General features: G+C 35.8%; 4 protein-coding genes across 5 annotated transcripts in view; 3 read left to right on the top strand and 1 right to left on the bottom strand.

Moving 5' to 3' along the window:
* LOC107699427 (calmodulin-regulated spectrin-associated protein 2-like) overlaps positions 1 to 3,227 on the top strand; it is a 41,200-nt gene extending 37,973 nt beyond the window's left edge. The window contains 4 exon segments of the mRNA XM_016500681.1: positions 180 to 295; positions 1,379 to 1,497; positions 1,865 to 2,120; positions 2,123 to 3,227. Coding sequence (XP_016356167.1) covers positions 180 to 295; positions 1,379 to 1,497; positions 1,865 to 2,120; positions 2,123 to 2,169 — 538 coding nt within the window. The 3' untranslated portion in view covers positions 2,170 to 3,227.
* A 2,995-nt stretch (positions 3,228 to 6,222) lies between these two features.
* On the top strand, positions 6,223 to 20,311 carry LOC107699426 (semaphorin-4E-like). Its single transcript, XM_016500680.1, has 15 exons — positions 6,223 to 6,361; positions 9,364 to 9,684; positions 11,072 to 11,217; positions 11,335 to 11,397; positions 11,507 to 11,605; positions 11,843 to 11,942; positions 12,044 to 12,154; positions 12,794 to 12,945; positions 13,026 to 13,198; positions 14,152 to 14,311; positions 14,937 to 15,159; positions 15,382 to 15,497; positions 18,112 to 18,275; positions 18,613 to 18,665; positions 19,562 to 20,311. The coding sequence occupies exons 2-15, from the start codon at positions 9,573 to 9,575 to the stop codon at positions 20,278 to 20,280; spliced, it is 2,391 nt and encodes a 796-aa protein (XP_016356166.1). The 5' UTR covers positions 6,223 to 6,361; positions 9,364 to 9,572; the 3' UTR covers positions 20,281 to 20,311.
* A 1,740-nt stretch (positions 20,312 to 22,051) lies between these two features.
* On the bottom strand, positions 22,052 to 26,026 carry LOC107699425 (secretory carrier-associated membrane protein 4-like). 2 transcript variants are annotated; one of them, XM_016500677.1, is made up of 7 exons: positions 25,944 to 26,026; positions 25,436 to 25,530; positions 25,180 to 25,308; positions 24,912 to 25,068; positions 24,730 to 24,831; positions 22,490 to 22,607; positions 22,052 to 22,397 (listed from the first exon to the last, which is right to left on the bottom strand). In XM_016500677.1, the coding sequence occupies exons 2-7, from the start codon at positions 25,440 to 25,442 to the stop codon at positions 22,215 to 22,217; spliced, it is 696 nt and encodes a 231-aa protein (XP_016356163.1). In that variant the 5' UTR covers positions 25,443 to 25,530; positions 25,944 to 26,026; the 3' UTR covers positions 22,052 to 22,214. The 2 variants fall into 2 exon arrangements, with proteins under 2 accessions (XP_016356163.1, XP_016356165.1); XM_016500679.1 differs by lacking the exon at positions 25,944 to 26,026 and adding an exon at positions 25,795 to 25,902.
* A 579-nt stretch (positions 26,027 to 26,605) lies between these two features.
* Positions 26,606 to 27,992, top strand: part of LOC107699396 (chromatin assembly factor 1 subunit A-like) — a 27,952-nt gene continuing 26,565 nt past the window's right edge. Inside the window, exons 1-2 of the mRNA XM_016500634.1 lie at positions 26,606 to 26,964; positions 27,836 to 27,883. Of these exons, the coding sequence (XP_016356120.1) occupies positions 26,910 to 26,964; positions 27,836 to 27,883 (103 nt within the window). The 5' untranslated portion in view covers positions 26,606 to 26,909. The remainder of the gene's footprint in view (positions 26,965 to 27,835; positions 27,884 to 27,992) is intronic.

The raw sequence follows: 27,992 nt of genomic DNA, 5'->3' as shown, positions 1-27,992 counted from the left end.
ATATATATATATATATATATATATATATATATATATATATATATATATATATTAAGAGCTTCAATTCAGTCACTACTTGATTTTACATAAGACCAGTTGTTGTTAGTAGATGCATTAGCACTATTCTTGTCAGAATCCGATGGATTGCAGGACTCAAGTTTATCATGTCCTCCCAGTAGGCCTGATTCAGCAGACGGTTGCCTGTCGCCCACTCGCTCCAGCAGCCGTAATGGAGAGAAAGACTGGGAGAATGGTTCCACCACATCCTCACTAACGTCTAACACAGAATACACAGGTTAAAATATTAAAATGTTTCACAATATTTATCGGCTGCAGCTCCACCTCCAGTCCACCAGAGGGAGCCTGTATATTAGGTCTAGGAGTTAGAGAGACTGTTAGCAACATTATTGCAGAGAGCTGTACTGTTATGAGGGTAACACAAAGTTTGGCGGGCTTGGTGTTGTCTTGTGTAACTGTGGGTCCTGTCCTGTTTTGTGTTTTGCATCCAGGTTCACGACCTCGTGTTTTTTCAGTTTCCAGCCTGTCTCTGGCATCTCTTGGAGATAATGACAGTGTCAACTCAGATAAGAAAACACAAAGGTAAGAAGCACTTCAAGCAGTCAGCAGAATGAGAATGTGTTTACTTGTGTTTCCCTGCAATTCTATATTTTTCTCTAGCATTACTGTACAATACTAACCCAGTATCCTTTGAATTCTCTGTATTTTTTCCTTTGTATTCTTGAATGTTCTTGCTTCTTAGAAGCAACAGCTTAGCATCTGGCAGTCTTTTCTTCTATTTGAGCTCTACTAGTGTGAGAAATAGAAGGTAGTAGTCGTAGTTGGATAAGACTCTGTGCTTCCATCTTCTGTTCAAGAAGAACATCCTGTTTTGCTTTGAGTTTGGCAGCAACACAAGGAATGATCCCATCTTTGAACAATAAAGATGGCTACTATAGTTCACCCATCACAGCTTTTTTTGTTTAATTTTGTCATTATTAAATCAGAAAATATTTAAGGTCACTAACCTTCACACTGGCACTGAATGGCACTGAAACTTCAAAAACACAAAAATAAAGCTCTGTATTTCACTTTTTACAAGAGGCTTATTTAAAGGCTTAACGTGCATTTAATATTATGTTGCTTTCTCAAATACATCACATTAAAAGTATTTTTAGTTTGATGTTGATACCAAGGAATATCTACATCTAAGCTTTGAACATACTGAACATAATTAAATGTAATGTATAAAACATGCTCGGAACTTCAGATGACAGCTCCCTCTAGAGGACTGGAGGGTGAAAAGCAGACTCCAAAGGTACAATATCTTTTATATTATGATATGACCTTACATAATACCACGTCTGTTTCTTTGCCGCAGGTCCCAAATTATATAAGGAACCCAGTGCAAAGTCAAATAAGCATATAATTCAGAATGCTTTGGCACATTGCTGTTTGGCTGGCAAAGTCAATGAGGGACAGAAAAACAAGATTTTGGAAGTAAGCATGTCCATTTTGCAATTACTACTACTATTGTTGTTTCAATTTTAATATTTAATAATATAGCTATTAAATGCAATGAATACATTATATTTTATTTAGTGAATTTTAATTTCATTGTGCATTTAATATTTTGTTGCTTTTTGAAACGCAACACATTAAAACTTATTTTATTTTTGGTGTTCCATTTGGTACTGATAAATTAAATAAAAAAATTTAATTTAAATAAAATATTTAAATTAAATTTTATTTTAAAAAGCGTGTCATGATTAAGAGTTTTTTTAATGTAGAAATTCAATTTCTTTATTTTTTCCCCATGAAATTTATATTATACATTTTATTCATTATATTTATTTGTTTTCTCAAGGAAATGGAGAAATCAGGGGCCAACAACTTCCTGATCCTGTTCCGGGATTCTGGCTGCCAGTTCCGCTCTCTCTACATGTACTGCCCCGACACAGAGGAGATCAACAAGATGGCCGGCATCGGTCCTAAAACCATCTCGCGCAAGATGATCGACGGCCTCTACAAGTACAACTCAGACAGGAAGCAGTTCAGCCAAATTCCAGCCAAGACCATGTCGGCAAGCGTCGATGCCATCACGATCCACAGCCACCTGTGGCAGACAAAAAACCAGGAACGCCGAAGAAAGTAGCGGCCGTGAAGTCCTAGTGTTTCTAAACGCTGGACGTACACAATCTCAATGCACTTGTTTGTACATAATCGAATCCTACAACACTTTTTACACTCTTCCGTCAGCTGTCGTTTGGACACACAAGATTGCGAAAATTATGCACAACTGGAATGTAAAACTCTATGGGGTGGCAAATGGATCTAACTCATGTGTCAGACACCCAAGACTGTGTGATTCAAGTTGTTTTACTGCACCGCATAAATGTTGTTTTTATTTAAATGTGCCAAAAAAAAAAAAGGAAAATAATGAAAAGTTGTCATGGATGACCTGTTATTTTAATTTGGTACACTAAAGCACTGAATGTTCTTAGTTTGTACAGAAATCTCGCACATATGTTGACGTGTGGCCTTATGTTGTTTTTTGTCTATATTTTAATCATGTTTTTATTTCATTTATTTTTGACAACTGTCCTGATATGATTGTACGGCTGCTTATGGAAAGGTTCTCACATGCATTGCTTGTGATTCTAACAGTTTAGTACTGCAAGGGAATCCTGTCATATCTAGTATACACTAACCAGTGTGCTAATGTGCAGCGAGTGGGTTAGTTTGCAGCCCGAACCCACTTTTGATGGGTTTTAACATTATCTAATGGCATTGATTCACAGCAGGATTGTGAATTCATTTCATTCCGTTCCTGTAGGTGTTTTTGCTTTTTATATACATGTATGTATGTATATATATATATATATATATATATATATTTTGGGGGTTTTTTGGACCGACTGATGGAAATGTTCAGCATAATGATTTAATCAATATTTATCTTTCATGAAAGGTCTTAAATAAGACTAGGTGTTAGAAAACCAAACCTTTCTGTTATATTGTTGGTGCGATTAAAAAAAAAATCAGGTGGATTATCTTTGATTGAATTGTTTGAACGATATTTCTATGGATGAAGATGAATAACATCATGTGCTGGAGTAATAATCATTTTCAAAATACTTTTGTACTGTTATGTATGCTTGTGGTGACTGATCTGAAGTATTTCCCTGTCCCTGGTCACGCAAAAGTATTAAAAGCAGTTTGCCAAATGATATATTTTACCGGATTATTGGAGCCATTTCCGCTTTTTTGCGACTGAGGGCTAAATCGTTTGATTGGTAAATTATTTTAAATAATAAAAATCATTTTTTGACTTGTTTGTAAAGGGTTAAGACATGCCGCGTTTTGTACACCTGGAGTCTGTGTGGCATTTTAAGATGTTACGAATCTCAGTCTGTTAGCATTCCCACTTAAGAAGCGATCATATTAGCGAAATTTTGGTGAAAAGATGAAATTTCGTTGGCAAAACAGGTCCATTGGTAACAGTGTAGCGATGAAGAAGTCAACCAAGCAGCTTTTTGTTGGTCAAAGCACTCAATATGGGTGAATCCGTTGCGAAATCTGCATGGGAAAATCCTTCACCCTCAAGCGAAATTCCCAGTATTGAAATGACTCAATTTCGCCAGCAAAAATTTGCCAAACTATGGTGGCTACATGTGACCACACCTTTAATAATTTTAAAGGGTTAGTTCACCCAAAAATGAAAATTCTGTCATTAATTACTCACCCTCATGTCGTTTCAAACCCGTAAGACCTTCGTTCATCTTCGGAACACAAATTAAGATATTTTTGATGGAATCTGAGAGCTGTCTGACCCTGCATAGACAGCAATACAACTGAAATGTTCCCAAGTCCAGAGACGTAGCAAGGAGATCTGTAAAATCATCCATGTGACATCAGTGGTTCATCCGCAATTTATACGAAGCTACGAGAATACTTTTTGTGCGCAAAAAAAAAAAACGACTTTATTCAACAATTCGTCTCCTCCGCATCACCCTGGTGCCATTTTGGAGAATATCCGCTGGACATAAACAGCGTATGCTGTTCTGTGTCAGCTGCGTCACACGGATACGCTGTTTCCGTTCAGATCAAATCACAGCAACGTAGGAAACAGATCTGGCGTGACGCAGCTGACACAGAACAGCATATGCTGTTTATGTCCAGCAGATATTCTCCAAAATGTCACCAGGGTGATGCGGAGGAGACGAATTGTTGAATAAAGTGGGTTTTTTTTTCTTTTGTGCACAAAATGTATTCTCGTAGCTTCGTATAATTGCGGATGAACCCCTGATGTCACATGGATTATTTTACAGATCTCCTTTCTACGTTTCTGGACTTGGGAACATTTCAGTTGCGTTGCTGTCTATGCATGGTCAGACAGCTCTCAGATTCCATCAAAAATATCTTAATTTGTGTTCCAAAGATGAACGGAGGTCTTGCGGGTTTAAAACGAAATGAGGGTGAGTAATTAATGACAGAATTTTCATTTTTGGGTGAACTAACCCTTTAAGGCAGAATGTGGCTGTATACGGGTAGAGGCTTTGTTGCCTGATGAAAAAACGGCCTTCCTTTTGTGCCCTGTATTTCAGTAGGAATTGTAAAAAAATTAAATTTTTGGTGCTTGCCTCTCGAAACATAAACTTGCACACCTGTTCTCCCATTCAAACATTTCTTGAGTAGTTTGAGTGATGTGTCGGTGTTTGGAATGGAAATATGTGCACAGCCCTAAATACACAGTGGCTGACATCTTATATCCATTAGAATGGTACAAGCCACAAACGAGGGTTATTTAACTGTAAATGAGCACGATAGAAAACTGTACAGTGTGTGTTCTCTAATCTCTCTAGCACGTCTTTCTCTTTTATTTTCTTTCAGGCGCTGTGCTGTCATATTGTTCAAGTAACATGTTCGATTTCAATTGCATTTAATAAATTTCGCATGGCCTCATGTGCAGCCTGCTGATTATTGTTTGACATTCCTGCATTTCCCTGATAGCACAAGTACATCACGGAGACGACTATTTGACTTTTGCATTTACATCTGTAAGATGTATTTTTTAGAGTGTTTGCTCATCTGCAATACGTCTGTTGGACGTTTCTTATCAGATGTAGAAGACGATCAGAAAATGTCTTTAAGATGTTTATGATTTCGAATGTATGTAAACCTGACGTCTATCAGATGTTTGTACACAGCAGATGCTTCCAGATAAAGCGATCTTTAACAGACATCTTGCAGATGTACGTGTGCTATCTGGGTTGTCATGAAATTTCATCAAAATATGCAACATACTAAAAATGTTGTAGTTACTAGAAATACTGCATACTTCAGTAGAAGTATGAGTGCTAGAATAATAACATTGAATAATATTTGAATAATTTAAGAGGATTTCTAGTACTCAAAAGTGCAAATTAAAGAATCATTCTTGAATGTTCATGTCTATATGCCCTGTCAAGAGAAAAAAAATAAAAATAAAATAAAATCTCCTGCAGGTCCATAAACAACACAGTGTTGAAGTAATCTAAGGTGTTTGAATTTTAGAACATTTCTTGAATTTTCCATCAACACTGTTAAACCATCAATGATTCATAACTTACAAATAACGAATATTTCATACTAAAATGGTTTAATTTGAGTTCGTATATCATGTTCATTATATGTTCAGGCTCTAAAGCCTTAATGAAAGCGACCATGGATAATTTACCTCAGATCTTGAAAATAACTTAAAGGAAACAAAAACGTTCAAACTTTGAACTCTGTGTGAGCAATTCATTGTATTCCATGACAGACTGTATCAGTCACTGAGTATGTATTTTGAATAATGCTAAAATCGTTTAATCATTCATAATTTGATTGTGTACTTACATATTTCGTTGCCGTGCGTTTGCAGCATAGGTTTGCAGAGAGAACCCCACGCATACGCCCTTCTGATTGGCTGTAATTTATCAATTCGATTATTAATATAGTTTATACATTTATATTTAAAAAAATAGATAATTTAAATTCATATATGTATTTATTTACTTATTTTTAATTTTACATTTACATTTAAATTCTGCCATTCGAAAACACAACTAAATACAAAAATAAAATCAAAGGTAAAAAGTTTAAAATAAAATAATGTGAAGAAGTACACAGATCATCTTCAATAATACAACATCTGATATTTTACAAGCATGAAGCAGCTGACGGGATTCACGACCGGAAGGTGACGTCACACGCTATAGCTCAGGTGAGGGTTGGGTTGCGCGCACGCACTCAGGACCTTTTACTACTCTCGAAGCGACATGCTGTCTGAATACACGAGAGACCTTTATTCAGCCATTCAAGAGCATTTCTGACATCTCTGGTGAGTTGATCTATGTTTTTGGGCGAGTTGCAATAATATTTGTTTAGCCTAATTTAGTAGAATGAAAGACTTAAATACTTAATTAGATGCTAGTCTTTTCTGTAAATGTGTATTAGCGTGTTTGTTCAGGGTTTGCTGTGAATCCCTGTGTATGTATCGATCAAGAAAATAATGAATTTAAGAAGAAACGACAACGAAATAGATGCCTAATACGCAATATATATTATATTTCCACATTTAAAACGGCTCCAAAAGTATTGGAGACTTAAAAATGTCTAAATGTCATTACATTTGATACAAAATATCAGACCAAGTTGCATTAATTTTGAAGCACAATAGCATAAACATGAGTCTGAAGCATTTTGAATGATAAGACAATGTAGGGGTTGTTCAGAATGAGGATGAAAAGTATTAACTTTGTGGTTGTCAGATGATGCTGTTCATAGTTAATGTGATGAAATTCACCTTTGGTTACTTTAGTAAGACACCTGTGAGGACTTCGTATACACTAAAAATCACCAGTTGATTAAATGTAATTGCAAAAATACCTCAGAAAAACATTTGTGTGATATTTTGTTGTCTAATGCGTTGAAATAGACACATTTTAAGCAGGGCCACTGTAATGTGAGACATATCACACTTAAAACACTGAGATAAACTCAACAGCTTCTCAAGTCGTGCTCAGACTTGCCTGAACGCTAGAAGGGAATGCTGCTTTTTCACGCCCGTCTGTTTACCCAAGTCTTCATGTGGTGCACTTACTCACTTACCTGCACTTTCAGCCTGAATACAATTTTTTGTTACTGTCTTGATATGCAAAATATATGCTATAGTAGTGCTACGATTGCATTTTTGTTGTTTTTGTTTTACAAAGAGCTTTAAGCTTTAACTGATGAATGCCACCTCCAGCATTCACAATAATAAAGCATATTTGTTTCAGCGAATTGAGTGAACAAAGGCCTAACCCCATGAACTGGGTGTGCTTTCCAACGTAAAAGTGTTTCGCAATAACAGTGACACATGGAGTGTCATTGGAAAGCTGCAGGTTAATGAATCACTGAGTGTTAATTCAACCTGAACCACTTGAATACTCAGGAACCATTATCTTAAAGGTCAATTAAAAAGGCCTATATTTATACTCGAAGCTGGAATTACCAGTTGTGCAAATTAGCAGTATGACATAACAGATATTAAACTGATTTTCTAGATTTAACCTTTGTAATGCATGCAGTGTCATGAGGGTCTACAGATATGCTGTCATTGATATCATTTCCTGTTTCCTGTTTTGTTTGCTTTGTGCATGTTGTTTGTACCTTTGAATTTGACAAAAAAAAAATAGAATAAAATAAAAATAAGATAATAAATTAAATTTCAGATATTTAAAACATTTTATAATAATAATAATAAAATATGTCAGACTGCTTTGGGTTTACTTTTCAAGAATTGCATTACTTTAATGAGGCCTTTTTTGCTTCATTATGATATCAGGGCAACTGTGTAACCCGGACAGTTTTTACTTCATTTCCCCAAAAATATTACAGATATTTTTAATTCATTTCTTCATCAATCTTAGAAGAGCTGCATTTAGGTAATTTTATTTACAAATTGAATTAAAATGTTATGATTTCATTAATTTATAATAATTTTTATAATTTTTTTAAATTATAAATTACTAATAAAAAAATTAGTGCCTCGATTTATTATTTCAAACCTTTTTAAAAATTATAATCATTATTAGTAGTTTATAGTTAATGCTACAGATATATCATTATATATATATAAGTTAGGTAGCAATAATTAAGTATTTTAATAAATAAATAAGTACCTTAATTATTATTATTATTATTATTATTTTACAGTTAGTGCTAGTTTATATATATGAGTGTATCAGTTGGATGGCAATATTTAAGGTACTGTATGCACAAATTGCATTTTTTATGAATTTTTCAGTAAAATAAAACAATAGGATAAAGTGCCTTAATTTATTATTTTCAACAATTTTTTAAAATATGAATTAATTGTATTTATTTATTATTAATATTTTATGATCATTGTTATTTAAAAAAATACAGTTAATGCTACATACTGTTACATATCAGTTGGCAAGTATGCAAATCTTGTATAAGTTTGATAAGTTTGAAACCGTTCAAGTCTACCAGCCCTGTGAGAAAGTGAACAGTTGGGAGAGGCTCGTCTGATAAGTCCTTACTCCGCAATGATTCGATTGATGAACATGAGCAACAGCAGTTAACTGAATGATTCATTTGATTCATGCTCTAGGCCTGTACTTGACTAACTAGTAAAACTGTTTTGATTAGGCAAAGTAAAATAAAATAATGCTCACTTATTTTGCTGCACTCACTATTTTACTTGCCATTTTCTTCTATTTCACGTGCAGTTTTACAGTTTTAGGTTATTATATCTTGATCTTGAACTTTTGGATGTTGCTCAACCGAACATACAGTCAAGATTGAAAAGAATGTAAACATGTCAAACGCTTAGGAATTATCACACACGGCCTCACGCGAACATGCTGCTCGTTTTCACCCTCAGGCATCAACAATTTCAGGTATCGTTGCACAACAGTCCACACATGTCTCAGCCTGCCTCCTTATTTAAGTCCTCGCACACGTCCTGGACAAACTGAGTGCAAACATGACCTGTGTTTCTTGTTTTTAACGTTTGGAGAGCACAAATTGCTGTGATCTGTCAGCATGTGTTTTGGTGCAACAACAATGAGTCACTGTTGAATTCCTGGTGGTAAAAAACAGGATTGCGAGTACTGTGTAGGTAAAGCAGCTTTGAGTTTAGCTTTTTACTGAGGGATGAGTTTAAGCGGAGGGTTTAGTTTTCTATTGTCACGCTCCATTCGAAGTCTACGGTTCAGTGCAGTTCATGCAGGAACAGGCCTTCAGGTGAATCTTCATGTTTGAGAAGTGGGATGAAAATGAATGTGTGCCTTTTGAAATAGATTTTAGTTTAGTGCTGTTTTTGTTCAACAGATGTAGACGGGACAGCAGACGAGTTTTATTTCCAGCCCTTCAGCATCCAGCATCATGGACTACCACCTTCAGCCACGAAAACACTCAAACGATAAACGTATATGTTGGATACGGACACCTACATAACCCAGCCTACTTTGGAAAACATGATTTAAAAGCTGATTTTCTTTATTGAAGTACAAATTTTGTAGTTTTTGAGGAACAAAGCCATGTATTCTCCTCTGTGGTTCTTCATCGTCCTGCATGGCATCTTCCTGGCATGTGCCTACACTGGATGGAGCAATCTGAATAGTATCCCACGAAAAACCATTCAATATGAAGGTAAGATTAATCTTTGTTGAGTTTATAACCGTGTATAACTGTGAGCTAAATATTAGCATCTAGTTCAGTCTTCAACCCTGTTACCTACGTTATTGTAATAATGTATGTTAAAACAAATATTTAGCTTTATGGGAAATATGTAGTTTTCATATAACTGCTAGTTTATCAAGAATATTTGGTACCAAGCTAGTACCTTCTGAGTATTAGTTTAATTTGCAACCCTGTTACTTGCAACTTTCAGTATGAAGGTAAGATTCATCTTCATTGAGTTATAACTATGTACAACTATGAGCTAAGTATTAGCATTAGCATATGTAGAAAATACAGAACACAAATTGCATGTTTTTGTTGATGTTATATGAACTATTATCTAACATTAAAGTTTCTTAACATTAAAAAAATAGCTACTTTCAACATGTGAGATGAATGTACATCCCCTTATTAGGTTGATTTTGACATGAAACCTCTGAGGTCTTGAACTTTTTGACTTGTTTCTAACAGTTAAAATAGTAATATGATAATGTAAATCACAATTTAGACAATCTATCAAAATTATTTTTAATTTGTTGTTGTAATAACTTAATGACCTTTAACTTAAAATAACTTTAAAAAATACAAAAGATATTTAAACATTTCTGACATTTTGTGAGCAAGTTGCAACCCTTTTACCACATGATTTTCCCCTTTTACCAAAAATATAAAATTCCTTAACATTTTGACATCCAAGAAATAACATCACTTTCTACACCACGATAGGAAGTTAATTTTAATATGTAGTGTTGAGTTCATCCAGTTCAGTCTTCAACCCTATTACCTAAGTTATTGTAAGAATAAATGATCAAACAAATATTTTGCTTTATGAAAAATATTTAGTTTTCATGTAACTGCTAGTTTATCAAGACTATTTGGTACCACACTACTTAATTTGCAACCCTGTTACTTGCAAGACATTCTAGCATTATTTATTTATTTATTGTTTGTTTGTTTGTTTGTATAAATGTATTGCTAGAAAATAAACATAAAACACAAATATTTGATTTTTTTTTTTTTTTTTTTACATGTCCCAAATTTTGGTAACAGGGTTGAGAATTTTCAATCCCCATAGAAAATGAATGGAAATAAAACTACTCGCATATTGTTTACAAATATATTTAATATTTACTTTGACCTCCTGAAGTTGATGATTAAACACCTCCTTTCATTGCCTTTTTTTTTTGTGTTTTTTTTTTTAAAGTTTAACTCTATTTGAACCCTGATCATTGAATATCTCCACCCTGAGAGCAAATGAACAATTTCAATTGTTACAATGTAATTCTTAGTTATAATGCTTCAGTGACAAATGGATAAGGCATTGTTATTCATTGTGCATGTATGTTTTTGTTCTTAGATAACCATGTGATCACATTTAAAGAGAAAGGTGTTTGGAATTACTCCACAATGCTGATTAGGGAGGATCTGGGTTTGCTGGTGTTGGGGGCGAGAGAGGCCATCTACGCCCTTGACATAAACGATATCTCTGTTGCCAAGTCGAAGGTGCCGGTTTGGTTTCCTTGCCTTTATCTCTTGCCAACAATACAACAGAATTCTTTGACCCTGTTTCAAAACGGCACGTATATGTATAGTCTGTATTGATTTTTCTCCACCCATCAGGTGCCTTGGAAAGTTACAAAGGAGAAACAAAAGGAGTGCAACTCTAAAGGAAAACATCCTGACGTGAGTAAACATCTCTGTAACTCCCACACATGCTCACTAACACATCAACATATGCAAGCACTCTGAAAAAGGGAAACCATTTGATCCATCTGATTGATTATCTTTTCAGATCGACTGTCGTAACTATGTACGGATGCTGCATCAAATGAACGACAGCTTGATGTACGTGTGCGGGACAAACGCCTTTAGCCCAACCTGTGATTACATAGTAAGTTTTAATTGAATAATTAAAAATAATAAATATGTATATTTTTGTTGTGAAAGAATATTAAAATATAAAGACAACAAAATTAAATAATTGTTTCAGAAATCTGAAAAACTCACTGTTTGCATCTCGTAATCTATCACTTTCTTCCTGGTATGTATGAGATTAGGTTTCATGTGATCCACCGGTTGGTAGCGTCATACTGTTAAAAAAAACAACTTGTTCATTGTGTTTGAATAGACGTACGGTGATGGGCGGCTGAAACTGGAGGGAAATCAGGAAGACGGGAGGGGGAAATGTCCTTTTGATCCGTTCCAGAGATCCTCTTCCGTCATGGTTGGTATGTATGTCTTTCTTGCAGATTTAGGATAGTTTAAATGGATTGTGGTGGAAAAATTATATATATAATTTATTATTTTATTTTGTTTTGTTTTGTCACAGATCAAGACCTCTATTCTGCCACATCCTTAAACTTTCTGGGTTCGGAGCCAGTCATTCTCCGCACCTCTCCCATTCCACTGCGGACAGTGTTTAAGAGCTCTTGGTTCAATGGTATGTCAGACGTTATGACAAAACTTCATCAAGAAAACAAAGACTAATTACAGGGTTTAATTAGTACATTAGTAAAAGGCTTTGTGTTTAATCCTATTTTTTTTATTTAGTTGTAATAACAGAACATGTCATATCAATTATATAATTTGATTAACTATAAAGCTTAAAGATTATTTTGACCTTTTTAGTAAAAAAAAAAAAAAAAATCAAAAAAAGGTAACATGTTCAAAACTGCAAAATGGCATTAACATAAGAAATTTGTCTCAGAATCAGTGTTATTTTATTATTATTTACATGCTGTTGCAGTATAATTATTTTGAATTATCTTTTTTAATTTTTTTATCTTTATATTTTCCATTTTCATTTTAGTTAAGTTTGTTATTGTTGTATGCTTTTGTCAATATGTTTTGATATGGCTGTTTCTATTTCAGCTTAAACTTATTTCAGTTAGTTGCCAAGGCTACATTTCCTTTTTTTTTTGCAAGTTTTTAGGTTTTTCATCTTCTATTTATTTCAGCTTTATTTTAATTACCAAAACAATTTAGTTAGTTTCAGTTACCAATAGTTTAATTGTATCTACACCTCAATATCAACACTGCTCTGAACAAAGTGAAAGACACATTTTTCTACCCACTCAAGAGCCAAACTTCGTCTACATGGACGTGGTCCCAGAAAGTGAGGACAGTCCCGAGGGTGACGATGACAAGGTCTACATGTTCTTCAGTGAGAACGCTGTGGAGTACGACTTCTACAACAAGCTTGTGGTGTCGCGTGTTGCTAGAGTCTGCAAGGTAACACTTCACTGATCCCTTTACCTTGGCATATTTAGCCCTGATCTTATAAAGACATTTCATTTTCCCCTGTTCTACAGGGTGACATGGGTGGTCAAAGGACCCTCCAGAGGAAATGGACCTCTTTCTTGAAGACTCGTCTGGACTGTTCTCTCCCTGAGCCCAGCCTGCCCTACATCATACAGGACGTCTTTCATGTCCGCCACAAGAAATGGAGGAAAAGTGTCTTTTACGCTGTCTTCACCTCTCAGTCGTAGGTTTTGTCCTTTTTTTCACACATTCTGTATCTGAATTGGCTCATTTGTTCAGTTATTCACTGTTTACCATATAGTTCACTAAATAGAGGAAAGGTGCGGTCACATTAGTGAAATTTCCACAAAGTTTTAACCAGGCAGCTTTTTGTTGGTCAAAGCTCAGAGTCTGTGAGAACAAGTTGAGCCCATTATGAAATCTGCATGGGAAATCTTGCACCTTTGCCTGAATCCTTTTGAAATGACTGTATTTCGCTCATGAAAAATTGCAGAACAAATGTAAATGTGACTGCACCTTAGAAATGACTGAAAATGAATGAATTTGGACCAGGGTTATTATAGTTAAATAAAATAAACCATACAAAACATATTTTGTTACTTGAAAAAAAATGATTATAAATATAAATTAATTTGTTAGTTGCCATAATATATAGAAAAACTATATATAAAAAACCTAACAAAACAACAAAAACACAACTAAACCTTAAAATTAAAATATAAACAAAAAATAAAAATAAAAACCCTATAAAAGTATCTCAGTGATACAAAAATAACACTGATTTATAAAGGCGGAACAGTCCTTTATAATTCCCACCTGACTGTTCACACTGCAACATATTTCCAGTTTTTAATCTAATTTCAAACCACATTTGAATTCAGTGTGAATTCTAAAAATTGGACTTAATGAGTTTTGTCGGTGTTGCAGATTGTGAAAAATTAGATTAAAATAAAAATAGTACAACACCTCATCCGCACGTCAGTGCATCAGTATAAAATAGCTGCAGTTTATGATATACAGCAGGTCTATGTAAAGGATGTGAGTCACGTGTCGTTTAAATCTGATGAATGGTAGGACTGATAATTAAAGGATTGTCTGCCTCTTTCCTCCAATTTAGTCACAGTTTTGGTATTGTATTTTAGCCTATTAAAGATGATGATCTGTTTGTGTATGCAGGAGCTCAACAGATCTGTCTTCGGCAGTATGTGCGTACAATGTGACCGATATCAGCGAGGTGTTCTCACGTGGCAAATTTAAGACGGAGGTGAATGTGGAAATGTCTGATGTGAAGTGGGTCATGTACAACGGAGAGCTTCCTGTCCCTCGACCAGGAGCTGTAAGTGGTTGTTAGTGGTCTTACGTAGTCTTATAGGGGATTCATGCAATTTTTTGTTATTTGTTAAATTGTACTGTGGAGAACGTCAAAGAACACTGATAAAATCCAAAAAACATGGGTTTCATGGAATATTTTAATGTAATCTGATGGTACAAAACAAACAAATAAATATTTAAGCCTATATATATATATATATGTATATGTATATGTATATGTATATGTATATATATATATATATATATATATGTATATGTGTGTGTGTGTGTAAGTAAACAGTATGTGAGTAGTTTTATTTGCATTCATTTTCTATGGGGATTGCAGTTTTTTTCTACAATTTTCTTTTAACAATTTATTTTTCTTATTTTAACTATGCTAGAATGTGTTGCAAGTAACAGGGTTGCAAATTAAACTACTAGTAGTTTAAAAAATGGTATCACAAATTCTGTCAGTTACATGAAAACCAAATATTTTTCAAAAGAAGTTCATCAAAGTTGTCCTAAGACAAGAACGGGTATTGTTTCGGTTTTAGGACATCTTTGATCCACTTCAAATGTTGACTACTCTATATATATATATAATCTGAAAAATCTATCTTATTTTGATCTGCTGATGCTCATCTTTGCAGTGTATCAACAACGCAGCAAAAAGTGCAGGAATAATGCGGTCTCTGGACCTCCCTGATAAAACCCTACAGTTCATCCGAGACCATCCCCTCATGGACGACGCCGTCCGTCCAATCACAGGCAAGCCCCTGCTGCTCAAGAGAGGCCCGCTGTTGACCCGGCTCGTTGTAGACGATGTATCTGCATCGGATGGACAGTCCTATCCTGTGGTGTTTGTCGGCACAGGTGTGATTCCTATTCGCCTCTAGGGCAGAGCAGCTCTTTACTGTCGGTTAGAGGGTGTGTGTGTGTAAACAGTTGTTCACAGGAATGTTAATCGTACTTTGGACTGAGCTGTTTAAATTACAACCTATTGAATTTGTGGTTTTTACGTTAAATAATGTTGAAAATCTGGATATAGAATGATGTTTTTGTAATGCAAGTCAATAGTTTTCTGTTTTCCATCAGAAAACGGTTATGTGCAGAAAGCAGTGAACTATAATGGAGAAATGCACATTATTGAAGAAGTAAAACTGTTTCAGAACGCTGATCCAATTGACGTCCTAAGACTTCACCAGAATCAGGTACGCAAAACTGGGACTGGGTATAGATTTAGATTTAATTACTTTCAAATTCACAGGCCCTCGATTTGAATTTGATTCATTTTGGTATAATTAAGTTGTAAAATAAGAGATTCTCTCTCTGTTACTGCTATATATACATATTTGCTGATTCAATTATATTCAAATTCGCAGGCTCTCGGTTTGATTCTATTCTGACTCATTTGGGTTTATTCAATTCTAATGTTCATTTTGCTTAGATGAAAGATTCTCTGCTAATGCTCTATAGATTTGCTGAATCAATTATATTTAGATTCACATACTCTCAATTTGATTTGATTCTGATTAATTTGGGTATAATTAAATTGTAATGTCTGTTTTGCTTACATAGAGATTCTCTCTCTGTTAATGCTGTATTTGCAGATTTGTATATAGATTATATTCAGATTCACAGGCTCTCGATTTGATTGTGATAAATTTGGTGTTATTCACTTATGTCTATATTCTTTGTATGAACGATTCTCTCTAATAATGCTGTATATCAGGGATGTACTGTATATCAGAGCCACAGCCCTGCAGAGTTCAGCTCCAACCCTAATTAAAACTCACCTGCCTGTAGCTTTCTAGTAACCTTTCAGACCTTGATTAGCTTGTTCAGGTGTGTTTGATTAGGGTTGAAGCAAAACTCTGCAGGGCTGCGGCTCTCCAGGACCGACGTTTGCCACCCTTGCTGTATATATTTGCTGATTCGATTATATTCAGATTCACAGGCTTTTCATTCTGATTCATTTGGGTATAATTCAGTTCTAATTAGGCCTGTGCGATAAAACGGTATCGATATTTATTGACGGTACACCATCATCAATAACGATAGAAAAATTTTTTAGTTCGTTTCACGCTTTTTAATTTAAAGGGGTCCTATTATGCTCTTTTACAAAGTCTTGATTTTGTTTTGGGGGTGTACTAGAACATGCTCTCATGCTTGGTGGTTCGAAAAACACATTATTTTTCACATAATTTACATTATTAAAATACCTTTGTCCCCAGGCTGGCACAAACAGCTAGATTAGTTCCGGCTTTGATGAAGGTCCGCCTTCCGAAAAACAAAAATGTGTTGTGATTGGTTAGCTGTCCCAGTGCGTTGTGATTGGTGAACAGCTTAGATGGTGTTTCAGTACTGCCATGCCCCTTGCTCCGTCTTTCACCCTTTGGAGTGGGTTTTGAGATTTGTAACTTTCTAGATCTTTTTAATGCCCAAACATACACACTACAAACTGACTAAAATTAAAAAAGTGAAAACGCATAATAGGACCCCTTTAAAGGCGCGTTATGAGTGACAAGCAGACAGCCAACAGAACACACAAACACATGCTGAAATGAGTGCCGTGCCTGCCTGCGATGAGGAGAAGAGGAGAAGTCGTCGAATTTAAAATAAAAAATTTGCATTCAAATGAAAAAACGGTATATTTGAATTTTAGGTGTGCGTCAGGGAGCCTTATCAGTGGCGCACGAGATGCGGTGAGGATGATGTTGTTGCATTTTAATGTTTTTTTTAGTCTATATCCAGTTGAAACCACAAGATGCGCCGCTGCTGCATTTTCCATTCAAAATATTAGAGAACTATAGAAGCTCAATGCGGAGAAGATATTGGTTAGGTTAAAACTGAAACCAAGCCATTCACACAGAATGCATATTCGGCACTTTTTTGAGACGCACAACTATGACTGTTGCACTCGCGTCTCGCACAAGAGATGAATAGAAAGCCATGTAAAGTTAAAAGAGGTTCAACTTTTAGAAAACATGTCTCGAGAATTTGTGGGGTTTTTATTCCATTCCACTGCGTCTCATATGTTTTTACATGCAATCGTGTGATCGGCGCTTTGGCTATTTGTATTAAGCTATGCATAAATACATGATGCTGTTTTGTTCATTATTGTTTATGCAATTTACGAAATCATATTTGATTTATAAATAGTTTAGACGTTATGTACTTTTTTTATAGACTAGGTATTTTCATTGCATTGAATAAACTGTTTAATGAGGTGCATTATTTTGCTCATTGCGCCCTCCTGTGGCTATGATGCGATTTCAATTTTTCCTTTCTCTTATAATGTTTTTTTTTTACTTTAAACCGCATAAACACATTTTATTACACCAAATACACAAAATAATGTTCTTTTTAGCAGCATCATATGACCCCTTTAATGCTTATTTATTCTGCATATAAAATATAAGGAGATATTTGTTTCAAAATTCAAAATAGTTCAAAAAATTCATAATTTTGAACTATTATTTAAAAGAACTGGCTCGTAATATGAATCATTTATTTCGGGAAATGGGCTACACCGATTGTGCTGTGTTTCTGATTCACTAAAAAGAAATGGTCAGTTGTTAATGAGTTGTTAAACTACATGGTCATGTTTGTTTTTGTGTCCTTAAAGACACTTATACTCATGTTTATTTGAATAAAAGCATAATCAGAAAAATAAAATAAAAAGCATCATTTTCACATAATAACAGTTATTTTTGTAACAACTCTGATTGGCAATTGTTAGAAAGACAAAGTGAAGGAATATTTTGTTGCATGTTTATCATGAAAAAAATGCATGAATCAGCATGAGTTGTTTGTTTTGTCCAGTTGTATGCAGGCTCTGCGTCTGGGGTTGTTCAGATGCCCGTCAGCAGCTGCAGTCGTTATTTTTCCTGTGTGGACTGTGTGCTGGCTAGAGACCCTTACTGTGCCTGGGACGCCACAGTGCAACGGTGCTCTAGAGTACCCACATCACCTGAGAATGCAAAAAGGTAAAGCACTAAAGCGCTCACACACAAGTACAAACCCATATCAAGGAAAAATTGCCAAAAACATTTTTTTTTTATTTATGTATGTGTGTGTGTGTATATATATAAAATCATTTACTTACCTTCATGTCATTCCAAACCGACATGACTTGATTTTCGGAACACAGGAGGAGATATTAACAATTTAAAATGTAAAAACTTTGCTTGTATTTTCATATTTTTTTGGAGCTGAGGGTTAGTAAACTATTTATTTAACCGTTTTGCATTTCTAAAATCTACTGGACTATATGTAAGTGTGTATAAACAACATATGCTAACAGTTAACATTTTTGCATTTCAGCAATCTGATACAAAGTCTAATGGATGGGGATGCCACTCGATGCCCAACAACAGGTATTTATCAACTTTTTTCTGATTCAATATTAAAGGAATGGTTCACTCAAAAATGAAAATTTGCTGAAAATGTACTCACCCTCAGGCCATCCAAGGGTTTGTTTCTTCATTGGAACAGATTTGGAGAAATGTAGCATTACATCACTTGCTCAGAAATGGATCCTTTGCAGTGAATGGGTGCCGTCAGAGCGAGAGTCCAAACAACATGATAAAAACATCACAATAATCCACAAGTAATCCACACGAATCCAGACCATCAGTTAACATTGTGTGTTTGTAAGAAACAAATCAATCATCAAGGCATTTTAACTTTAAAACCGTTGCTTCTGGCCATAATAAAAGGCCGTAATCCATAATAACACTTCCTGCAGTGAAAAAGTCCATCTCTTGTTGTCCTCTCACATCAAAATCATATTTTGTTCAGAGCTGTTTTGGACTGTTTTTGCTTGTAAATGGTGCTTGATCTGTGCATATTCCTCTCCTGATTCAGCCTACGTGACTTTTTCACTGTAGAAAGGAATATTATGGATAGAGGATTCGTATTTTAGCTGGAAACGGCGGTTTAAAGTTAAAAACATCTTCATGATGGATTTGTTACAAACACACAGCTGTTCACTTCACAAGTTGTTAATTGATGGATTGGAGTGGTGTGAATTACTTGTGGATTATTATGATATTTTTATCAGCTGTTTGGACTCTGACGGCACCCATTCACTGCAGAGGATCCATTGGTGAGCAAGTAATGCAATGCTGAATTTCTCCAAATCTGTTCAGATGAAGAAAAAACTCATCTTGAATGGCCTGAGAGTGAGTACATTTTTAGCATTTTTCATTCTGGTGTGAACTATTCCCTTTTAAAATCAGGGCTCTATTTAACATGTTTTTCACTTTTTCAGCTCCCGTGGAACCAAAGATCCGCACCCTGGTGCTGGGAAACAACATTAGGTTGCTGTGTCATCCAGACTCTAACTTGGCCCAGGTCATCTGGAACTTTGCTGGAAAGCCACTCCCCTACTCAAACAGGAAGTATACTATTTATAATGAAGGCATCCTTGTCTACAACGCTTCTGCCGCTGATGCTGGACGCTACACCTGCACGTCAGTTGAGCGGGCGAAAGGGAGAGACTACACCCAAACGCTGGCCATTTATGACTTGCGTGAACAATCAGCAGCAGTTGTGACAGATAAGATTAAGACCACATTGGGAATCCTTTCTGAAAGCTACACAACATCATCAGGTTTGCATAAACCCGAAGAGCCTCCATCATATTCAAAAAATCTGAGCAGTGAGAGCAAATGGATAGTAATGCAAGTGGCGTTGGCCGTGCTGTCTGTTATGATGGCATGTCTGCTGATCTGGAACCTGTACATGGGCCACATCTCTCCGTTTATGTGCTGTGGGAGACAGTCAATCAAAAGCCCCAGGAATCTTCCAGAAAGGGAATACATGCACACAGGAAATGATGCTGTGGACAGTAAACAGCAAATGGTCAGGCTGTGTGTCACAACGAACAGTGGTCTAGAAGCCACTAGCTTCCACAGGAATATCACCAATGGGGATACACCAACGGACATTTGTATTTTTAAGTACATTACAGACGAGTCTGAGATTTAAGAATTTTTATTTTTTTACATTATGATTTTGTATATTTTTATACCTATTTATTTTTATTAATAATAAAAAAATAAATCTTTTTTTTTGTGCAGAATTAGTTTAAAATGCAATGCAAGTAGAATTAAAACTAATTGAAATTCAAAGAAATGTATACATTAAGTAGAAAAGCAAGGTTTGTCAAGACAACCTGTGAATGTTCTCTTAACAGCTTTTTTAGAAAATTTAGATACATTTGCTGCCCTATTAAGAAAAAACTAAGGTAAACATCCTACCAATTAGTAGCTGCGTCCAAAATCACATACTGAGTAGCTATTACATTTGTTAGGGAAGCTCTTTGCGACATTCACTCTCTCAGTAAGAGTACAGAGCACGCAAGTCAGTATTTTTTGGTGCCATGACCCGGTGTTGTACTCAAGTACACATTTCTTAACTACGTCTATTCTCTCTCTGTTTCACCTCAATTAATACTATGACTTTGGACATACTATTAATTTTGCCTACTATATATTCAGAAAGTATGCATATTCAGAAGCAAGGAGCAACTAAAATGTAAGCAACTTCAATCTGAAAAGGAATGTTTTTATTGAAATAAACTTCGTTAGAGAGCCAGTCTGGTCACATTTTAGATACAGGATTGTTAAATACTTTGGCTACACAAGGCCAGTCATGGAACATTTCAAAATCAGCCTCCTTTGGCTCGGTGGAGGGAGATCTTAAACGAAAACTAATAAAGATCAAGTCACATGTTCATATTGAGTGCCTCCTGCCAACCACATTTGTAAACAATACGAAGCACAATGATTACTGAAATGATACAAGGATTAAATGCAAAGTAATGCATATTTAGAAGCCAGTATTAATAACAGCACAGGATGTAGCCACATCCACCAATAGAGTTGTAGCACTTGAGGGAAACTTGAAAGCTATTGGTTCACACATGCTTAATTTGCATGAAGAATTAAGGCGGTCTTCATTTCGAAGATGTGAAAAGCGTTAAACAGAAAAGAAAGCAGGCACAAGATGTGTTTGCAAGAAACATTCTCAGTCATAGATCTTAAAAAAAATCTGCATTGCTGTGTTGCAGTTTAAAAAGGGTGTGTCATATGCAAATCATACCATTTACAAAGACATCTAATTCATGCTTGTGGATCTTGAAAGTCTGAACGAATAATTAACCGCAGTTTGAAATGAATTGGAGAAGCACTGATGTGGACATTTCTTGAGGTAAATAGAAAAGCTGCCATGATTTAGAAAAAAGTTTTGACATGCTTTTTCCTCTTTAAAAAAATCACTTTCCCTAAAACGGTAATGTGATTGTACGGAATACAGTCATATACAGTATATGCATATGTATTCTACATGATTCAGTGATTTGATATGCAACTATTCTGATCTCATTCTCAAGCAAGTCAATGGAATGATAAGAAAAATCAAGGCTCAGATGAACTGAGATGAATTCATCAACTTAATAGTGTCCTTTTTTTGCTAATTTTATACTAATGGTCCACCGTTTTCCTGTCAGTTTTGAGAGTAATATGTGTTGAGAGTCTTTAAAGGAGCAGTTTGCTTATTTGGCTTGGCTATTTAACCTTCTGGGTGGCAATTTGTCAGAATTTGCACCCAAAAATGTGGTTTGACACATTTTTGATCATCATTCACATTAAAGTGTTCAAAATATTAACTTGAACAAACTATTTAGGTTTATACACATTTTTTAAGGAGTGATTTAACATTAGATCTTTTTGCTATGTATGTATAAAAAAAAAAATTAAAAAAAAACATTGTACAAATGCAAAGCAACTATTCACAAGTCCGCGATCTGGCCAAAGTGTTTTCTTGGCACAAAATAAAGGGTAACGTCCCACTGCAAACTGCCCCTTTAATGTTAAGACAACCAGTGGTACTCAGGCTCCATCTGTAGTTCAGAAAAAGTATCACCAGGGTCCGCTCTCTGGGTAATTGGGCACAGCGGCTGGATACTGGGGCAGGCTAGGGCCGGTTTCAGAGATGGCGTTGAATCCAGCTTCCCTCACAGGGCCACTTTTCCAAGCGCCCGTGCTCCATTCTTCCTGTGCCTGCTGAAAACTGCCTCCTCCACCGCGATACACTCGATGAACCTATTAGGGGACAGGAGTGATGTCACACATTGCTCTTTCATTTTGATTTAAGGGTTTATTCATTAAGGGTCGTGTGTATATGCAAATCATACCTTGATGAGAATGAACACCATTAGAACTGTATCTATGGTAAAGAGCAGAGTACAGATGAGCATGAATATAGCCGAGGCTACATTCGTGCCGAAAAACATCACTGTGGCAATCCAGCCACTGCGAAAAGAGAAAAATATGGAAGTATTAAAATACCCACACAAAGACTGAATTTATTGAGTTAAGCTCAATCAACAGAAAGAAATAAGTCAGTAAGATTTTTTATATGGTTATTTGAAAACAGTAGTATTGTGAAATATTATTACAATTTAAATTAAATGTATTTTATTCCTATGATGAAAAGCTGAATTTTCAGTATCATTTCTCACATGATCCATCAGAAATTATTCTAATATGCTGATTTGATGCTCAAGAAACATTTATCATAAATGTTGAAACTGTTATGCTGCTTAATATTTTGGAAACGGCAATACATAAATCATTAATAGAAGGTTCAATAGAACAGCATTTATTTGAAATAGAAATGTTTTGAAGCTTTATAAATGTCTTTGCAGTCACTTTTGATCAATTTATTTTGTCCTTGTTGAATAAAAGTATTAATTTCTTACTGACTTCAAAACTGTAGTGTTGAAAGGCCAAAATGTGAAGTTTGTATCTTTTTTTAAAAGCACTTACTTCATCAGTTATGTCATCATGACACTGAAGTAAAAATATAGGATGTAATCTATCAAATTAGTCGCAAATTACCACGTATAATAATTAGGTTTTGTAGTTTGTAGCTGTATGTTCAATGCATCTACTGCCTAGTCCTATGAACTTCCATTTTAAGTGAGCTAAAATAATTTGTTGTGTTAATTGACATTAAACCACAAATGATGTTAACTGAACTCATATTCAGTGGCAGAACTAGTTTCATCCATGGGGTTGCCAAGGCTACTTCAGAGGGTTCAGTCAATGAAAGAAAATGAGTGTTTAACCCTAACCTGGCATCAAAGGAGCATGATTGCTTATTAGAGGTAGAAGTGATAATTCACATAACCATGAGCTCTTCAATGTGGCAAAGTAACCCTTTTCGGACCACACATTAACTAAATATTCCTATACTGTACTGTACTTATGACACTAGGCTAAATGTGGAATGATATTGTCTCTCTTATGTGATTAACTGTATTGGACAAAAGGTTTCTCAACTCGTGGGTCGTGACCCACAGTCAAAGAAACAACATCAACAACAACAACAACAACAAAAAACTTAATTCTAAATGTTTTTCTGATGCAAGACTTTTATTTTGAAAGATGTGTGAAAGCTGTTGACATTTCTGTCAAATGCAGTTTAAGTAAAGAGTGCCTGAGAAAAACGTGCTGAACTGATTCAGAATCTGCAGTCAGATGAGATGCTGTCAGGCTTAATGTCAGTGTCATTATTCTATAATTGTATTAGCAAAACTAATTTGGGACTGCTATTTAATAGCCTTACCTTATAGGCATCAGTATTAGTCATATTCTTACAATTTATGTGCATGTTAACTATATTTTAAAAAGTATATATATAAAGTATAACTATATATTAAAAAAGTGGGTCACGGCTCGATGACCATGGGAAAATGTGGGTCCCATGGCCAAACCAGTTGAGAATCACTGGCCTAAAGTTAACTTACACATAAAAGCTGTTCAGGAAACCTAACCTGATGAAAACCCACTTAGTTCAAATAGGCTATGAACACCAGGCGAGAAGCACTATGTGGTATTCTCAAATTCAAGGCGACAGACCAAAATCTAGTCACCATACAGACAAAAAGTTCACTTCAAAAATGAAAAAAGGATGAGTTTTGCTGTAAAAACGGAGCAAACGGAAAGAATAAGGGCAATCTAATCTATAATATCTTGTTCCAAACCTGTACGAGTTTATTTTTTCTGTTGAGCACAAAGAAGATATTTTGAAGAATGCTGGTAACCAAACGGTTGCTGGTAGCCATTGACTTCCATAGTATGTTTTCCATATTATCCCTGTACAGCGTGTGACCCCCTTTAAACTTGTTCTTGCAAACAACGTTAATATTCTCTTAACATTCAATGTTAACGTAAATTAACAGCATGCCACACTGCATGGCAAAATAAATACTTCTTTTTCAAGAGGTGAAATGAAATGTCAATCACCAAACTGCCAGTAGCAAATTAAATTTTTGGGTGGCACCTGGGGAAGCCAATCAGATCAATCAGATGTCCCTCCACCAATGCTCATATTAAATATTGAATATCCTAACATTTAAATGTTACTCACCAAGCACCCCAACCTGATATTCCAAGACTCTGGATGAAGGCAAGAACACATTGCAGAAAGAAAATGAAGAAGAATGCCATGAAGTTGAAGGAACTATCAGCCCTAAAAAAAAGACAAAACGGGTTAAAGTGAAAAATGAAAACCTCAGCTCTATTTGTCGTTTCCCAAAATGGGTTCCTTACCGGAAGGCTTTATAGAGTGGCCTGAACCAGCAGGTGTAGCTACATGGGCTGAAAACCAGCAGCCAGAGGAGCGCAAACCCAAAGTTGTCCACATTGCCCCCGCCGGCCCACCAGGCTATGCAGGCCACCACATTAACACATAGTGTGATACAGTACACTGAAAAATAGAAATGTCAGTCATTAGATGCTTCAGTCAAAGTTAGGAATTTCAGCTTTGGTAAATCTGAAACCAAACTATTCCCAGTAGAGTTGACTGTTCTTTACTCACACATCCAAAGATTGTAAACACGACGCACAAGCTGCTGGTAGGGTTGTGGAATTTCCTCAGCCACGTTCTGGTAAAAACATGGCTTTATGCGCATAAACTTTGGCAGAGGGGGGAAGTTGTTTGCTCGATCTGTCGGGCAAAAATGGAAACAAATCATTTTTAACCACAGCAATAACAATAAACAATTTTCCATTGAAAAAAGCAACTGAAAACAGTGAGATTCATAAATTTTATATGCCACCCAAACCTGATTTACCCGTCATTCTCGATTTTGAGAAAGTGTTTAATGTTTATGTTTCTGGTGGTAGTGAACTTTTCTCTCTCTGAACTGATGAATTGAAGTTTTCAGTGCTAAAAGAAATACAAATATCGTAAAAACAGGCAAACATTCTTAAAATTAGATTTAAAAAAATCATCAGGCTTTTGCCTTTAAGTTGTGATCACAATATGATACATAACTGTTGAACACTGCAAGCAACATTAGATCATAACAGTTGTCTCTAAATAACATAAATGCATATTTTGTATTTAATATGTGTTCTTATTGTTTATAACAGTTCCATATTAACGATATTTCACTGAATTAATGATATTTGAAAACATAATACGGCTAACCATGTCAAACAAAACTGCAGTAGAAAAGCAATGGTCAAACTATACAACGTCTACGCAAATCAGAAATATTAATGCATGTGCTTAAGAGAAAAACGACTGCTTTAATAATACAATAAAACCTCAGGCTCATATTCTTAATCATACGATACCTGTGCACCGCTAAATAGTTTCATGGGGAAGTGTCTGCGGCCCGCTTTGAATTCTGGCAATCCCGTGGCGGACTAGCGTTCTGGTGCATTATGGGAATTGTAGTTCTAATGAGACCTGTTTTGCACGTAGCGGACGGAAGTTGTAACTTAAAGACTACAAGCCCCATTCCGAGATGATCTAAGATGTGGTTAGTTTTCCTGCCTTGTGGCTGGCAATGTATGAATATGACCCCTTTATGTTATTTTTGGCAGAAGCTTGTGAATATTTTCATGCTTTGGAATTAAGGATCATTCACGGTCTTATGCGGAATTACTGACGTTTGCTGTTAAAATATAAATCCTGAATGTGTCATGCCTCTCAAAACCCACCTCAGAATTACGGAATTATTTCAGTTTTATTTAGGAAAAATTCATAAAATTCATAAAATTCAATTCATAAAAATTATTTTGACTCATCAGAACCCCTCTACACCGAATTACCAAGGCAAAGTAGTTACGCGGAATAACTTTGTAATTTATTATTTTTATTTGACCAATCCTACTCGAGAATCACACTCACTGTCCAATCACAGGTTTTGACCGCTACGTGTTGCGAGGCAGAATCAAGTGTGACAGCCAATAACGTGACTCTTCGTTGATGTGACGTAGCGCGCCGCTGGCCAATCGCACACTCCGATCCAGTCCCGCAACAGGCTCCCGCCAATTCTGAGCGGGGAGCGCGAGGGGAGTCTGGCCGGGGATGAGACTGGTCTGAAACGGCTGGACCGGGATTACACAGGGAAAAAAACAGAACCAACCGCTCTAAAAGTAACAGAAACCCATCAAATTCGCAGTCGACACGTTAATGTTATACATGGAAAAGACGTGCAGTCGATGACTAGCCTTAAGGAGCTTTGTATGGAGTACAAAAAAGCGCTGCCCGTTTCCGTTTAACGTTTCCAGCGCGAGGAGTTGAAGGGCGCGCGGATGGTGGTCGTGATGCTCGCGGCCGAAGAGCCTCTGGCCTCCACACCACGAAGAGGTCTGATGTTTAATGTGAAATACAACTGGTTTAATGCGTGATTAGAGTCTATATATAGGGAATAATAATGGTAAGAGAGCGCATATAGGTGACTAATAACGTGGAAAAACTCCACATTTTACCGGACATTACTAACGTAATGAAACGGTTTTAGTTTGGTTCATTTGCTCTGAGAGAAGATAAAAATGTCATTTCAATGTCTTTTCAAAGTAGCATTTGGGGTTGTCGAGGGTTTCGGCTTTAATTATCACGTTAGCAGGTGAGCTCAGATTTGTTATTGATAATCTTGTTTTCTACTCACACTAAATGTGATTTTCATTACGTGTAATGGTTGTTTTTTTCCTGTATTCAAGCGGGTTTATTAAAATAAGCCCCGTTTATGTTGTTCTGAGCTCAATCTACTACTTTGTTCCTCAGTCTTGGGTTAACTGTAATGGACGAACTTAATGTCTCCGTAGTCACAGGTTCAGTAGCCAAACTCAGTCGCTACAGGCCTACAGACCATCTTTCACTGAAAGGCGGGAGATCCAAACTAAACATTATACGTGTAGTTGGCCTCCATTATTTCTTTGGAAGTTTGTAAGCGCTTCTGCGTTTTATGTGCGGGCTTTTTGACATTTAGAAAGGTTAAAGTTACTATTTATCCTCGAAAATGAAATCTTTGGGTTCGATGTGACTGTCAACTAAATAGTTAACTAGCATGCAGAGGTAACTTAGCAGTTACCTTTGTTATGGCGAGGCGTGGTTTGACAATGAGTACTGTTTTGCGTATACAGTAGCATGTCAGATTGATGCCATTTGATTTTTTTATAGCTTGCATATGTATTTCTGATGAAGGATTGGACCTTAACATGCTCTTTATATATTTCAGGCATGGATTGTGTGGGCAAAGCTAATACCAGCAAGAAGCTTGTTCAAGGTAAACAACTTAAGTGTTAATATTTCTAGTCAGAAATGGAAAACCATCCCCACTCAAAAAAATATGATAGTCATATGTTTAGTCATACCTCGAGGACCCAGTTTATTAA

The sequence above is a fragment of the Sinocyclocheilus anshuiensis genome, unplaced genomic scaffold (assembly GCF_001515605.1).
Source record: "Sinocyclocheilus anshuiensis isolate Anshui unplaced genomic scaffold, SAMN03320099.WGS_v1.1 scaffold766, whole genome shotgun sequence".
NCBI lineage: Eukaryota > Metazoa > Chordata > Actinopteri > Cypriniformes > Cyprinidae > Sinocyclocheilus > Sinocyclocheilus anshuiensis.
This window is presented reverse-complemented; position numbering and strand designations above follow the sequence as displayed.